Source organism: Strix aluco, chromosome 12, assembly GCF_031877795.1.
Source record: "Strix aluco isolate bStrAlu1 chromosome 12, bStrAlu1.hap1, whole genome shotgun sequence".
NCBI lineage: Eukaryota > Metazoa > Chordata > Aves > Strigiformes > Strigidae > Strix > Strix aluco.
In genome coordinates, this window is record NC_133942.1 from 21,623,066 (window position 1) to 21,640,739 (window position 17,674).

General features: G+C 37.8%; 1 protein-coding gene across 1 annotated transcript in view; it reads right to left on the reverse strand.

The window, feature by feature from the left end:
* Positions 1-17,674, reverse strand: part of ADAMTSL3 (ADAMTS like 3) — a 101,779-nt gene that overhangs the window by 73,181 nt on the left and 10,924 nt on the right. The window contains exon 5 of the mRNA XM_074836944.1: positions 5,446-5,572. Coding sequence (XP_074693045.1) covers positions 5,446-5,572 — 127 coding nt within the window. The remainder of the gene's footprint in view (positions 1-5,445; positions 5,573-17,674) is intronic.

Consider the following 17,674-nt stretch of genomic DNA (forward strand, 5'->3'; position numbering starts at 1 on the left):
AGATAGGTATGTGCTACTGAAAGCAGCAATTATATATCCTGACCCAAAAAGTCACACTGCAAAATCTGTATGAGCACATCCCTCCTGTCCTCAAGTCCTTCCCTCTCCAGTCTCACACTCTCCCAACTCCTCTGTACCTCCATCCCTCTGTCCACTGGTCTTATGAGTCAAGGCTGCCTCTTCATCTGAGAGTGCCACTTCTTTGCATTGTTGAATAAGTATTTCTAAGGTGTGGTAACTTGCTTTTGAGACAAACACTGTGGCCTCAATTCATTTTAGTTACATACTTACTTTCTGCTTCTGGACACCTCTTCTAAAATTTGTATGCACTGGAGAAAATGTACAAAGACACACAGTAAGCAGTCCATCAAGAAAATGGATCTCAAGTAAATGCAGTGCAAAATAAATACTGAAATAGCCAATGTTCTTACACAGGCATTTCTCCAAGTAAGACAAGACAGATCAGGAAAGTAAAGAAGGAGGCTTCATACTACCTATAACAGCCCCAAGTAAACCAACCAAACTAAACAGATCTGTAAACTGAAATGGTGTTGAAGACCCAGAATCCACACTATACACATTGCAGGTGCCTCACTTTGGACTAACTCTAGTCTGATCCCATGGACTGCATATCCAGCAGCTGCTGGAGAACATCAGGTGCTTTTCTGGGGAACGTCTTCTGGTTTAGCTTCATCAAAAAAAATCCAGTTTATGCTCTCCAAGACCACTCCATGATGTGAACCCATGAGCAGTATGTTAGGATCATGATGAAATTTGCTTCAAAAAATATACTCCTTATCCAAACTGAAATGCTAATATATTGGCATTCACTTCCTCCCCACATACAGTTTTCCTGCCAAACCAGTTCCAATTCCCTCTCCTGGCTCTACATACAGTTGATTTTTTCCCCTTCCTCTCCAAGTGTTTCTGACTCCATCTCCCACTCCAGATTCCTTATCTAATCTCAGTCTTTTGCTCTTCCTCTTCTTCCTTGACCCAATGTATCTGTACAGCCAGTCCCAGGTCCTCCTCCCACCTTCTCATATCTGTCTTTCCTTCACTGTATGAACTAACACCAAATTTTTCTGTTCAGCTAGTCTCATCTTGTCTTGCCCTCTTCTGATGTGATCTCATCACCCCTAGTCATAAGTCTGAAGCTTTTGAGAGTCAGAAGGTCTCCACAAAATCTCTTCTCTAATGCCTGAATGTGAGGCAGGAGGCATCACAGAGTTCACCCCATAGTACCCAATCTACACTGCAGCAAAGTAGAAAGCAAGAGCAACCTCAAGAACACTTTTTAATAGCTTAGCTCTGCAAGAGCAACATATTCATTTATTCCAAGGAGATTGCACACATATTTTGCATGTTTGCAGTTAGAACATGTAACAAGCTAGAGAACACTTAAAAGGACAACTTTTCAGAAATGTCAGCTGTTAACATCCAAGAAGCCTCTACAGAGCGTGAAGGAAACATTGGGGTTTTTTTTTAAGGGTTCTAGTAAAATATGTGTTGATGTTCACAGATATTGCAAAAGACTTGTCCATGACCAGAAGACCATTGCCTGCCAAGTTTCAAATCCCTGATCCATGATCAAGTCCAACAATGGGGGATGTTAAGACATATTAAAGAAAAGGTTTCAGGAATGTTTTGACAGTGGGAAACAACATGTTTTTCTCTGCTGTGTCCTTGGAATACGCTGAGTTGTTTTGGCTGAATCTTCTCCAAAGCATTCAGCACCTGGCATGGAAAGTTTCTGACCCAACTGTTGAATTTTGTCAAAAAATAATTTGTAGAAAGTGAAGTATCAGGCAACTGTGACAATGGGGGCTATGAGCTTCATGTATACTGATCTCAAAGACAGGAAAAAGATGCAAGGTAGCAAGTTGTCACAAAACTGAGCCAGCCAATGATATTGAACAGTGAGCCTTGCAGAAGGCCTCTGTTTAGACAAACGACAAAAGTGAAATTAGGTTTTTGGTTAAGTGTGCTTGAGGATGATGGCCTATAAACATGTGACAATAAGTGACCAATGGTAAATTATACAAATGCCATCGGAAATAAAACACGTGGTAAGAAAAATTCAGTTACAAAGCTGTCACATTGAAGCCTTCTGTATGAAGCTTTTAGCAAAAAGTTAAGAAAGGTAAAACTTTCAAGTATCAAAACAGTTTGAGAATCAAGACCAGATTCGGACAAGTCTGTGCCTTCAGCTTCACTCCCTGTTGATTTCAGAACCAGCATATCTTTTCTACTTCCTTGGTATCAGAACCAGAACACTTTCCTACCAATTCTTGCCAATAATGGTGCAGAAAGCAGACGTCGAGGCCCAATCCTACAAATTTTTCCATGTGCACAAAGTGCAGTGAAGTTAATGGGAGTTCCATGCATATAGTAGTAGAAACATCAGGCCCATGATATCTCATTTCCCAATGGGACGGTACATTTTACAACCTATTACACTTTTTGTTTGAATATCATTAGTCAAACCTTTAATCATTTTACCAGAATGTTAGAATCTGGCTTGCTGGCAGAAGTCTAACTTACTTTGTCTTTCAAAGGCAATTAAGTGTTAGTGGAAAAAATAAAGACCTTTTGAAATGACAGTTTGTTTCATATTTGCAAAACAGTAAGCTTTCCTTCAGTGCTGTTTAGCTATCCAATCAAAGAAAGGTATTTGTTTTATGTAAAAACATATAAAAAATACAATAAAACAAAGTGAGTCCTTTATGAGAAATCATTTGCTATCAATGCCTAAACTTATTTTTTTAAAAATATGTACCAAGATAACCAGGCACCTTTATTTTCCCTTATGTCTCCTTTTTTTTTTTTTTTTTCATAATAAAACCTTCGGCTCTTGCTTTCCTTCCAATTCTTTAATTTACCTCATTGCACAATAAAAATTACATCCTGCTCACAACCTTACAAGCTCCCTCTTAAATACATGTCTGTCATGTGTCAATATTTTACTTCTCAACACTAGTTCTGAAAGCTTCCAAATGACTATTTGGAAGATGTTGTGTCTCCCTTCACTGATACATTAGCACAGAGAAAGGATGGCTTTATTTCCACATTTCATTCACACAGAGGATGATTATATGGAACCGCTTCCAGAATGTTGAACAACTGGACCCAAAAAAGATTATGGCACTATCACAATACCATGAAAATCATAAAAAATTCTGATTTTAGTAGCATGTGTACTGTTTTGCTTATGTGAATGCTAATTCATTCATATAATCTATCCTACTGCAGTGCAAGATAAACCCAAAACTGGATATAACTGACATATTTCCCCAGAACAGTCTTTCTTCATCCCTAATTTTAAAGAACGCTTCAAGAGTCACTGAATTATGACACAGAAAACAATGAACCATGGGTGTTCTTCATAACATGGTCAAGGCAATGGCAGACCTTCCACCAAGTGATAGCAGCTGTAGTCAGCTCATACCTGTGCCAGAATACCACAATAATATTTTTGGTTGTAAAATGACAGTTTCAAAACCAGATCCCTTTTACAACTTTGTCTTCACTGTACTTACACACTAAGCAGCAATTAAATGTGAATCTTTTTATTTCACTTGTCATCCAACCAGATTTGCCAATCCAAGTTTAGTTTGGGTTGCCTTAGAACTAGCTAGGGTGTTGCCAGAAAAAGTCTTTCTCCAGGAGAATCTCTGCTGCTGTAAAACTGGAATAGACAATGCAATTCCTTTCTGTTCCAGCTGACCTCCACATCAGAAAGGGAAGAAATATTTTGTGTATATATATCCCTATATATATATATATAGACACACAAAATAAATAAAACTTTGTAATACTACAAAAATATTATCAAATCTTTACTGCTTCACAAGTGCTTGTTCTGTGCTGACCAGAAGCCCTGAGTATTTGATATAACAAAGCGAATAAAAAGCGGCCCTCCATGAGAAGTCTTTCTCAGCTTATTGTAAACATTTAAGACATTTGCTCATTGTTTCAGGATTAAAAACTTTATAAATTACTGAACTACATTCTCCCATCCACAAAAAATTCCTCTAGAAAAGGCAAGGCAAAGGATGATAGCCTATCCAATATGCAAAAAAAGGCTCTTTGACTTGTGCAAAATTATTCAGTGACTTTAAGAGACGCTGCCACAAAAATATTCACTTTTTAATTTAGACTACCTTTGTTATCCCTATGTATTGAATTACAGACATTATGCACCTGCACAGTGTAAGATAACCTAACATGAAACCTTGCAGATCAATACAAGTAATCACACTGCAAGGTAACAAGCATTAAGATAACATAGATTGACTTCAAGTTACATCCACATTGAAGCATACTGCAAGCATTAGCATTAAAAAAACCCATGGAAATATTTACATGTACTGCAATAAGAATTAAGCATTCAACATATAACAGCTCTTTCAAAATCCGGGCACAAGTGAAATCTTTGCAGGCTGAACTACAACAGTACTAAATATATGCAGTTGTCAAAGGCAGGTGCTTCATCCATTTAAAAAAAGCACCTGCTTGCATTTGAACTTTGAGTATTCACTTTACTCTAAGAGCACCAGACCATCACCTTTGCATTGTGTGGCTCTGCAGGAAAGTAACAAACTCCAAAGGCTCCATCTCCATGTGACAAATGTACATTGTGAGTTCAGAAACAGAAAAAAAATAGATGTGAGGCAACCATCTCACATGATGAACACATGGGACTGAAATTACAGGGACCATCATCTGTGAGGCGAGCCTGTATGTGACAAACCTTGCTTGGATTTCAAAATAGCCAGACGCTTAACACTCCAGTAAAGGGTCTAATTCTGATCCCTCCTCTCTTAAATTTTCAATACTACTCAGACTTACATAGTTACAGTAAGATGCTAATTATTTTGAGAAAGAATGGCAACATTTGAGCCAAACATACAAAAAAAAGAATGCATTATTCCCTTTCACATTGTGCTTTTTTGTACCATACAAATAGTTAACTTGCTTTCTGAAGTTCAACTGTCTTTAGACACTTTAAAAAAAACCAAAAAAAAAAAAAAGCAAAGTTAATTTGAAAACCAGGCACTTTCAATCACGGTCCACAATTTCCATAAAGCCATCTATAAGATGTTTCCATGATTTAAAAACATTGCTGTAGCATCACATATATTGCAACATGAGGATACCCTCTAAAATAAGATGTGCATCTTGATGGTTATTCCTGATAGAATGAATGAGTAGTTCTATAAAAAAAAATGCATATCTCAAATTCTTTCCTAGCTATACCCTAATGTGTGGTATCCCTCACGGAATTTCAATAGACTAATCTAGCACAGACTTAAGAATAAGCAGCTTTGGAAAACTGCAAACAAGTATATAGTTAAAAGGTCAACACGCTGCAATATGTATGTTAATATACAAGCAGAAAACATAGGCAAGGATAAATTATCACAGGATCAATTTGCAACCTACTTTTTTCTGGTGAGACATGTGCCTTAGCTTGTCCCCTCACAAGCCTGCATGTTGAACCATCTCCTGCACAGATTCCACAGTTGTCTTCCTTGGCATTGCTCCCAAGTTGTCGATCACAGCCTACTGCCTGCCAACATCAACACCACAGTCAGAAGGAGGGCAAAGCTGTAGTAGACATGCTCAGGTTTCTGGAATTTTATTTATTATGTTATCCTTTTGATTTTATGAGCTGGCCTCATTCTATCAAAGCATATCTTGCTATTTAGGATTTTAAAAGCACACTGTCATTTCCATGATTTTGATGATGAATCACAACAACTGATATATTAAGCTATTCAAGCACAGGAAATACATGAATCGGTTTCCCACTACTTATGTGAATGAATAGCATTGAGAATTATTCTTTCCAACACAAAGGACAACTACGTTATTTACAATTTGGTTTTCATCACCTGTTTAATTATGTCTGAGAAAGAATTAATGCAATGAAATATCCCAAGTTAAATATTTAAAGGGCACTCAGCCTTCAGCTTCACAGACCAGCAGCTGTGGGCAGTGCTCATAATCTAGTGTCCTGGTCATTCAAAATTTAATTGGCACTTGTGTAGATCTCCTATTTGCCATTTACATCAATGTCAATCACATATACACTTCTAACCAGGTTTTAAAAAACTTGGATGATTCAGTTCTCTTCTGAATATGAGACCCAACCTATAAAACTTTCCAACGATTATTATAAAAACCCCCAAACTTAAACACTGCCAAAATTTCCAAAAGCAAAGTTTTTGAAAAGCCATCAACTGAAAACTCTCCAAACTCTATCGAAAACATTTTTTTCAGGTTTTGCTTTTTCTTCATATCAGTTATCCTCCAAGAAGCGAGAATGGGAAGACAAAGAATACACAATATTGACTAAAACCACCTCCTGCTGAAAGGGAGATAAATACTTGGTCTCACCTATCTTACACTTCACCATTTCATAGAATAAATTCACAGGGAGTACCAAATGCTGAGCAATGTGGTAAAAAGCTAATCTGCAGCTTCAAATTTTCTCAAGTCAGCCTACACGCCTCTTATATCCACACATCCCTGAGAAGTGCACCTAATTCATCATAGACATATATATTTAACCAAACTCCAAGCTGACAAACTGATAGAAAGCACTCTGGAAATTCACAGTTAAAAGCAGTGCTACAATTCTGAAATTGGCCAGCACACTCCTCTTCCTATATAAAAATGCTTGGAAGGGGCAGTCTTAGCTGCCAAGATCCACTGCATCTGTGCTATGCCAAAACTGACACACGATCGCCTTGGAGAGGTGAGGATTGAAGCCACACGTAAGAGGCAGGGTTGGGTCTTCCAGTCAGAGTTAACACACACACACAGACACACACACTGCACAAATCATGCACCCCAGCTGCCGAACAGAAATGTAATCTCGAAGTTTCATGTGTCTATAGAAAAGACAGCAAAGCAGCCCCCACCACCCACTCCTGTCCTTTCCCTTATTTTCCCAATTCCCTACATCCTGCATTCTCTTAGGAGGAGGGCATCATGGAGGACAGTTTACAACACTTCAGTTGAGACACATGCTGCACTGAACAGCATCTCCTTACTAAAGGGTTCAGATTTACCATAGAATTCTACATTAGCAGCAGGAAATCATTTTGTTCCTGCAACTGAGACCTTCATCCTATGTAGCCCAGCAAAGAATTAATTTTGAAAATAAATAAGCAGCTTAACTGAAACAATTTAATGTTAGCGTTAAGTGTTAACAAAAACTTAGTTGTAAAAATGAAACAAAATAACACACTTGTGTGTGAAATCAGACCATCTCAGAACAGGTGCTTTTTTACTACAGAGAGGCTATGCAGGAACACTATACTATAATTTAGGATTGGATTAAGGATGGTTTTACTTGAAGATATTTTTAATGTTAGATCTGGGTTCATCACTGACATCCAGAAAGATGTAAACAAATTACTCTAAACAAGCTTATCTTCCCACTTTCTCACCAATTAGCATTGAGAAATGAATGCAAACACCACCATTTCAGAAACAGGAACTGACTGACCACTGTGTGAATCAGAAAGCAGATAAAATTTCAAGGGATATAATAATACAGTGCTTGACACACTGGCCTTAGACTTAATAACTCTTTCAATTCCCAGCTCCACAAGACTTTCTTTTTGACTTTTGAAAACTTCCTGTGCTTTTCGATTCCAATCTGTGAAAGGCGTGGAACTGTAATTCCCCACCTCACACAGGGATGTTGCAAGAAAAAATCTCCTAAGGATTCTGAAATATTCAGATGGTGCAATGATAGGGATCATATCAGTAGTTGAGAGAGTCTATATTTCTCTTAGTAGACTTTTACAGTATTTACTGCTCTCCACTGCTTCTCCTGCTCTTATTCACATAAAGATACTACTAGCACACGGAGAGAAATTGTTAGAACTACTGAAAGCGTAATCTCTCCCCAAATCTCACAAATACATTTCCATTTTATAGTGTAATCTCATTTTCTAAATATAAAGAATTTCTTTATTCACTCATCAATTAATTCTCAAAGGAAAATTAGGCTGCACATTGTGATACTCTATGTGAGGAATTTCTATATTTATTAGTTTAAGCTGTTGTATATATGTAGGCTACAGATCCTGCACACCTTTGTCAGGAAGAGTGCACTGAGCAAGCAGAGTACTTGCAAGACCAGCCCATTAAAGCCCAACGTGATAATAATAAACGCTATTACACAGAGTCACCTTGAAAACAAACTCTCATTGCACATAACAAAAGTTATACAACTGTGACAACACAAGGTAGTATTGCGTTCAACATGGAATGTAAGAAAAAAGATAATTAGCACAGCAGCATACATTAGAGGACAGTTTCATACAGTATCATTGCTTATTTTTTAATAATACACAAATGCCACAGAAATAAAACAGGAGTGATAGCTCTGAGGGACTTGGATGTGGGAAAAGCTTTACAGCTCTCCTGCCAGCAAGCTGGTATGTTCAGCTAGATGCATTCACCCTCTGTGGACTTCCTTCTGAGATTATATCAACTGTTATGAATATGAGTATCAAGTAATGATATCCGGGAACACAATTTAAAAAGTAACTCAAATTAGTATCACAATTTAGGCCTGAAATAAGCACAGAATTTTAGATTTTGTTTAATAAGAAGCACCCAAAAATTCTGCAGATTTAACGTGACAAATCTCAAATTTAGAGATAATTCAACAAGTGTTGCTACCCTGGGATCTTAATGAGTGAACACTAAGGTGGGGTGATCAGCACTAAGTGTATTTCAAACCTGGGTGTCTTTCTTACCTGTTTGCAAAACCTTACAGGAAGCAGTATTTCTGAGACAAGCCAGACAGCCATGGATCTCACCAAAATAACAGGAAGTTGCAAGGTATAGCTTTGGAAATCAGGCCTCAAACACATATGGTATTTTGACTCCAAACCTTATGAATTTAAGGTATTCATATTTTAGCCAATAACTATTACAAAAACACAGTGTTTGATGAAACATTTTGAAGAGAGTACATGTGTATTTGCAAGCAAAGCTGCAAAATGATATATGGCAACAGCCTTCCTCAGCTCACACACCATCTCAGAAGCCAAAAAGGTCTGATGATTTTCATGATTAAGGTGTTTGTTAGGGTTAATTTACCCCACATTACTCACTGTTTACAGAGCAAAGGTATCAGCTATAAATATTACAGGCAGATTGGGAAAACATCTGCAGGCTTTTAGGGCATAGTCAGAAATAATTATATTAGGTGATTTTAACATAGGCTGCATAAATGAAATGATACAAACTGTGTAATGGAAAGATTGGGACCCTGTCAATTTAAGAATCTGCAATCATAAATACCATAACTCAAAAAAAGACACAAGTATTGTAATGACTACATTGTAAGTGAGCTCCTCAGACAGCAGGGAGAATATTGACCAATATGTAACAAAATGAACAGTAAGTAGAAATGTAATATAAGAAGGGTACTGAGGAAATGGGTACTTTGTGCAGTTGATAAATTGTCCATGATGGGGTATCTATGAATTTGGGTATGGCAGGATTATTTTCAGAAACAGATGTCTCTGATTCATCACTATTTTTGGACAGAAACTGAATGTTGTATTTGTCTGTATTCTTTCAAAGAAAAAAATAGAAATATGAAAAAGAATAATACTGTTTTGTCACAAGCAGATAGCGTAGCAAGCATCTGATTAAGCACTGAACAGAAACGCTCATCTGTTTCAACAAACTTCTAAACTACATGTCAGTATGCTAATGCTATTGTGAAAGCCAGTACTGAGGGTGCTAAATATTTTGTAGCATGCTTAGAATAGTTCATGTAGGTTCAAAAAGCCAAAGGAAGAGCAAAAGGTCAGGGTATAAAATATAGTAGTACAGATGAAAGAGAAAAATGAAATTGCTGCTGATATGTTAGAGGTGACTATGGAACGTTACAAATATTTTTTCAAACATGAATCCAAAAATCACTCAGAAGCTCCCACAGCTGTTTCATCAGCTCTTATTCACTTAGTAGGGTTTCAGCTAAGAAATTATACTTAAATTAATATAGCATGCTAATTTCAGTTTGTGAAGGTCAAAGTATAGTCTGTTAAATTCAAGGATCTTCCATCTTCCTTTCTTAAGGAGATGTTTATAATTAACTATGATGAGAAAATGGACAGGACTGCAAGGTGAGAGATTTTTAACTGAGATCCCAATATGGCAAAAAAAGCACTGTACTGAAAAACCCGGCAAACCCCAAACCCCCTTCAGAGTCTTCTCTTCATAAACATAAATACAAACATGGAGTAGAATTGCCAATGCAGAGCCCAATGCCGGATCAGGTTTTGAAATTTCAACTCTTGCTTGTTAGACCATTGCTTTAGACCTCCACAACTGTGTTATTCCCTCAACTGACCACTCACAGCCAACTGCAGGCGATCTCTTTCAAAATATGAACACCACCATTTTTTGTAGAACACATTACACAGAGGTGAGCTGTCAATTATAAAAATGTTATATGTCAATTATAAAAAAAATGTTTCTGGGATGCTAATGACTCAAGATTATATACTTCAAATAAAGAACCTTAAGATACATCTATGTCCTACAAAAGAAGAATACTTACCAGAAACATGAGTAAAACCAGATATCTGTGCATAACAAGCACCATTTAAGTGTTAAGTGCCATTATTACTATCAAAAACATGAAATTATATACAGCAATATATATAATTGTATACAATGCTACTCTTTAGAAAGGGACTCCCCCCTTTCTATGGTCCTCTGGAGCCAGAGATCCAGGTACAGCCAGAAAAAACAAACATAATGAGCTCTCCTAATAGAAGTGGCCAAAAAAGGATAAATCACTGCTGTTTTTATTTGTGACAGATACATAAATTCCATGAAACATTAAAACTGAAGTTGCACTAGTGCCATTCTTTCTTTACCTACTGCGTCTTAGACTAAGCTCTTTCTCAGACAGACCATTGAAATACTCAGCAACGTTTATGTTAAATACTATAACATTTTCTACTTTGACCAATAAATTTTTGATTGATATAGACTCTCATTTATCAGTGATTCCTTTAGAATGATAAGTTAAGTTATGTTTTTCAGTGCTTTATGTTTACCCAAGGAACTGGCAGCTCAGTGTCAGGGAGTGATGCCCTTTACTCATGTGATTTGGTTTAATAAAATAAAAATAGAAAATCAACAACATGTCAATATGACATAATTACCATCCTTCTAGAGTTGCTGGGCAAACCCCACAATGCTTGGGGAAATCCAGATCAAAGCTATTCTGAATACATTCACATTTGTGTGCTTTCATTGGCCTGGCTATTTCAAAGGATGCACAACCACGTGCAGTCATGACATAGACTGCTAGTGGGATTTTAACACAAACATACAGATGACTCAGTCGAAGCGGAAAACCCAGCAAATAATTTAAGGGGAAATGCCCAATGTGATTAAATGTAAATGAAGTACGACACTTCTGCTGAGCAAGGAACTGTACTGCAGAATGCACAAATGGAAATGAGAATTATACTTCTTCACAAGGATGTGATAAGAGTTATTATACAGGAGATCCTTTTCCTCAAGGGCTGAACAGTGTGTAATTATCCCAGTACATGTTGCTCAGTAGTTGTTTTAAAATTAGCTAGCGACAGGTCTGTTATAGCAATATATCGGTAAGCGAATCCTGTATTGGTTGGACCACTGATCTGCTGAAGGGTGGCAAAGACTTTGTGGACTAGGTGCAACTGGGTTTTCACTACCTATGAAATCTGTCAAGATGTGAAAAATATAGAATGAAAGTAGACTGTTACACCAAACAGATCCAATGAAGTGATGTGACTGCTCTGCCACCAGGGGAGTAGTACTTGGGTTATTATAAACAAATTATTTATTTCAGCCTTACAGGAGACCAGAACCAAGATAAAAATGGAACACAAACATCCACATACTTTTGAAGGTTATCAGCATTGCACAAAATACAAGATAACCTCAGAATTATTTCTGGAAAAAATATCTTCTCCAGGTCTTGTGACTTAACTAAGAAAGGACACATGTTTTGTTTCAACTTTTACTTAGCAAAAGAAGGAAACAGTGAAAAACCATTGCATGCTCAAAAAGATAAATCTCTATTGCTGTTTATTAGAATCACTCTCAATAGGGAAAATTAAAATCCTCAGGGTCTTGGTCAGAGAAGAAGGATTTCTGTTTCCACAAACACACCACAAAAATCCAAAACTCAGAGAAATTAAGGCTGTATTTTGCTGTACAGTCGCATGTGCTATCACAGTACACAGATCTTATTGCATCAATGTCAGCTATTTGCTGCATTTTCTCCTGCTCTACTTGTCTTAGCACAGAATCACAATAGAAGCAGATGTTAGGAATGTCTGCATCCACACAACAAATAATTAATTTTAAATATGGCTATGGGAATTTATGGTAATACAAACATGAGTATAAAACCCGTCATGTGAAAATCCTGCTCTGTCTTAGTCAATATTTTCCATGTATCTTTGCCCTACTGTAAAACCCTGCTGTCATTCAAAGCCCATCTATTCACTTACTTTGCAATCTCTGCTCATATCCTTTGCTTTGTGATAACTTCATCTTGCACTTTATTTCTACAGAGATATAATACGTCCCTGGAGAGAATACAAAGAAAAAGCTCCCACTGTCTCTTTCCCATGCTCATCATCTACAAGTAATTGATTCTGACAAGCAGAGAGATACCAGAATATCCCTTCAATTAAGAAAGTAATTTTTTAAAAAAAATTACTTTTAGAAGTCGTGTGGAATATTAGCTTTCAAGCACCACTTTTAAACTCTGGTTTATCCTCATTGAAGATTTAACTTGGTCTGAGACACGACTTTGTCCTCACATGGTCCTGTCTCATAACTCTTCAGTTATGTCTAATCTCAGCCTAACAAAGGCCTGATTGTGGCACAGGTTCTCACATCTCTGCAAGTGCAGGTCAGCAGCAGCCCAGACAAGCTGACACAGGCTTCAGTATATGTTAATAAACAGAATACAGCCCCTTCAGGGCCCTGAGTATGTCCTCTGATTAATAGCGAATGTCCCAGCCCATCACTTCACAGCAAATGAAGCAGCAATCCCAGTTGCCAAGCTGAACGGGTATTAGTGGCAGTGGGAGTAAGAAAATGTCCTCTGTGTAAGGATTTTCAGTTCATAGATGAGAAAGCAAGGAGTAAAGGCAAAGTGTGTCAAAACGCAAACCTCAGAACAGAGGCATAAAATACGTCAGAATGATGGGCATGAGGAAACACACCACGATGCTCAAATTCCCCAGCCATCCATACAGACGAAAAGAATGTAAAGCCATAAAAAAAAACAGAAGATAAAAAATACAGTGCATAAAATTCATTGCATGCTAAAGGGCTCCTAAAAAGACTTTCCACATATTTCTGAAAATATTTTATATCTGAAGGCAAGAGGCTAAAGAGCGTTCTGCAATTCTGCAAATCCACTTCTATCAAATAAAACAACGTGTTTCCAAAACATTTAACTCTTAGTACAGGATCTGTCACATGCTAGAGCAGCTAAGAGATTATAGGACCACCCAGTAGGGGAACAAGTACCCTTTCCCACACAGTCTCCATTTTAAAAAATACACATACACACAATCAGAGGATAGAACACAAACTCCCACTGGGCTTCTTGTTTGTGAGAATGCTTTCGAAAAAGAAATCAATATATGGAATCAGATAAATTTGCTGCTTTTCTGGCTGTGTCCAGCCAAGTCTGACTTGCTATATGAAGGTGCAGTTAGCACTGGGAGATTTGAAGGTTACTAAGGCTCTAGGTTCAAGACGACACCCAAATTGTGAGTTTTTCTATCACTGCTCACATGCTTTAGGAACTTGCTAGGTTAGGAAGTAAAATTGCATTTGTATGAAGCTCACTAAAACAAAACAAAACTTGGCAGAGAGAATCACTTAGGAAAAAAGAAATATAGATAAGAAACTGTAGATCAGAAGAAAGCCACTACTTATCTGACAAGAAAGGATAAACTTAGACAGTAAGAAATCCCTATAGGGAGTATTTCTCTGTAAGAAACAGTAGGAGGGAGAATAAGACAAGATCTGGAGAGACATCAGATTCTAGCAGCAGTGGGCAGCTGCAAAATAAAAATAAGTGATTCCAAAAGACCTTTTCAGTGTCTGAGAGTATCCTATTATTACGTGCAGTAAAAGCATGCCTCTGAGTTGCCAACAACATCATCACAAGGGAACTGCTATACCCAGGTGGACTGTGACATTAAAAGTGGTGCAAGTGCAGCCCTTAGAGGGTGGCTATGCGAGTTGCTGGCTCGGCCAGTGCCAAGAGCCTCCTTCAGGCAAGGAAACCAACTCACTGAGGCTACAGAGGGTGATTCTAACAGGTTACGTAGGCTGTGGTAACCCATGCTTCAGCATGGCCCCATCCTTCAGTGGGACTTCTGGAGAGCCACCAACATTTCCCAGCTGAATTGCAGCTGGAGCTCCCCACTCTCTGCATTTTTATGACATATGTCACATGTATGCATAGTCATATGAAGATTTTGATACACAGCTCTGAGAGCCAGAAAGTTTTGTTGGATCTACATGAGTAACATCCTTAGACTCTGTGGATAAGGTCCAGCCTGCCAACCCCGGTGCCTGCAGTAATATGTGGGCAGAGTACAGGTCCAGAGTACACACCAGTTCCTCCATGCTCCAAGATGTACTTTACTCCATGTGTTTGCTAATTAACGGTACCCAGGAAAGAATGCCATGTTCTGCAGGCTGACTTAACTCAGAGCTATCTCAAAATCAATTCTTCCCATGAATAAGTTACTCGAGGTTTGAAGACTGAGAAGGAGGAAAAGGCAATGTGGACATTTTTTTCTTGTTTTTAAATATTAAAAAAAGATTGTAAGTGTTCATTTTGAAAAGAAAAAGGTGCTTTTTAAACTGCTATTCAAGAGTTAACTACTCTAATGTGTGAGAAACACAGCTTTATGTCTGCAGTAACACTGGATGGAAAGGAAACATTCCTTTCTAAGTGTCTGAACACCAAACCTCCCATGCATCTTGGGCAGTCCTTTTAAAACATTTACAGGCAAAAAGATGCATCTATCAGAACCAAAAGGGAAACTACCCAAAATGCTTTAAATTAGCACCTTGAGAAAGCAGCTCCAGAATAAAAGGAGTCAAGATTCAGAAGACATTAACAATCTGCTATGATTTTAAGTTTTAAGCATGAGCAAAGCTCATTAAAAAAAGTGCAATAGTCTTCCAAAATCTTACAGAAATTATTTTCAGTGAAAACTCCAACAGATATTTACATCAAGCATAAGAGTGCTTTGGTGGCGAGCGAGGGAAATACCTACTTGCCATACCATGACATGTGACAGAAAAGAACTAGCATGGCAGAAATTGATGGCACTGCACTTGACATATGGGACGTGTTCTGATGTCAGCTAAATTTATGCCATATGCTACAAAGCATAGTGTAGTGTCTGCCTTTTCTGGAACACAAACAACTTGCTGACACTAAATGGAAAGTTCACTGCAGGATTTACATCATCTTTGACCTAATTGTGACAGCCTAGGACAGAACTACTCAGGCTGCTCCTTAGGACTCCAGATTTTTTGGGTGATGCGTGTATTTATTGTTCAAACACATTACTCCATATTAGGAAAATTATCACTGTAACCATTTCAGGTACTGACACAAGTAACATCCCATTCTGCATTCTGGTAGAAAAAAGCAGGTCTGCATGAATTAAAAACAAAAAACAAGGAGAGGCAGGGCCCCAAAGCAGGCGGAGTAACTGGGTAAACGTTGCCCACACATGTGTCTGACATGCAGATGTTTTTAAATGTCTCCACCCACATACAGATGGGCACAGCAGGAATATATTATATGAAAAAATGTGTTGGGAGCTGTGCAGAGACTAGAAAAATATCAGAAGTTAAGTGTGAAAATCCTCCCGGCAGTGAAGTTTTGACCTGTCCCCATTTAACACACCAGCCCCAGATATTTGCTTTGGTAACAGAAGCACTGCAGTAGCAGACTAAAACATGATCAAATGGTTTGGCTGAGTGAAGCCTCAAGCAACCCCAAAATATCTTATTAACTTTCCCAATAAACTTTTCCCTGCTCCACTGCCTTTACATTTTACTTCCCCTGAAGCCTCAAACTCCTAATCCAGAGAGCAGTTTTGCCATCTCACGATTTTCTTTGACAGAGCATTATTTAGTTTGATTCTGCTTGTTAAGGGAAGTGCAAAGAATCTGAATTGAAGCTGGACAAGAGGAACTCACCGTCCTTGTAAATTCATATGCTGCCAAGGAGAGAGTCTGAACAAGAATCCAAGAGGCAGAATAGTGATGCAGCTCTACCTTACCAAGAATAAGAAAACAGATGAAAGTGAAATCATGTTGTGGGGGGAGGAGGGGAAGCTGAAATCTTATAAAACCTGCCAACTTTGAGACAATAAATGAGCAAAACCAGCACCAGTTGGAAAGGGACTCAGGGAAGCCAGTCTCCTCATACTAACTCTTCGGTGCTCGCAGGCATAAAAGCAAAGATATCCACATCAGCAGTACGACATGTTTACTTAGATGAGTTAACTGTAAAAACACTTGCCAAGTTATTTGCGGGCTGTGCCAAGTAGATGTCAGAACCCAACGGACTGATCTTATAGCAACAATTGTGGAGAATCACAATTTTGCTGTCTCTCTCTTAACAGCAGTTGACTAAATAACCATATTTTTCCAGGAAAGATTAGATGTCAATTTGTTTTCTTTTCCTGCTTGAACAGGAGTAGCAACAAAGCTCGGTGTCGGTTTCTGAGGAAGTCCCCAACCTCCCGCAGTCCCTTTCACAAGTAACCAACCTTTCTATTCTGCCCCCAAAACAGTCCACAAAGTGAAAAAGGTTATTTAAATGACCAGAGACTTATTTTTACCTCAATAAAATTATCCAACACTAAATTATCAAATATAGACTTTAAAAAGGAGAAATTTTCCCTTTGTGCAAAAATGCCTCAGCAATAGCCAGTTTTAAGGAAAGCCAGACTTAAAGGAAATAAAGTGAAAGCATCTAACAGCTTATGAGGTTAAGTTATAAATTCATCAAACTGCGTAAGTCACAGCACAAGGCACATCCTAAACATGGTGGCTGTTTGTTTTTTTTTTTTTTCCCCTAAAGTTACTCTCTCACACTGGAAAATATTTTTGTGGAATTGGAAGAAATGATGAAAAAATAAAAATTGAAGAGATGGAGAAAAGCAATCGATTCTCATTAACAGTGTAAAAAAGCTCAAGTGCCTGCTTCTGGAATGATTCATTTCATCTGCCACTACCTGGTTTATTTTAAAAATGGATTATTTAAATTTCCAAGCATTTGGTGTCAGATATATACATGAATAACTGCAAAATACTAACAAGAAACACTGAAGGCAGCCTTATTAAATATATCTTTCAACTGTTCTTCACAAAATTGGAATTACTCTAGACAAAGAGAATTTTATGCTATGTATATTTCATACATATGTATATATGTATAAAAGTATATGTATATTTTATGATATGGGTATTTTATGCTATATATATGATGGTAGATGTTTGAGGTCACTGTGGGAAACACGGGAAACCCCACAGCACTCTGAGCAAGAGCCTGAAAAACCGAGAG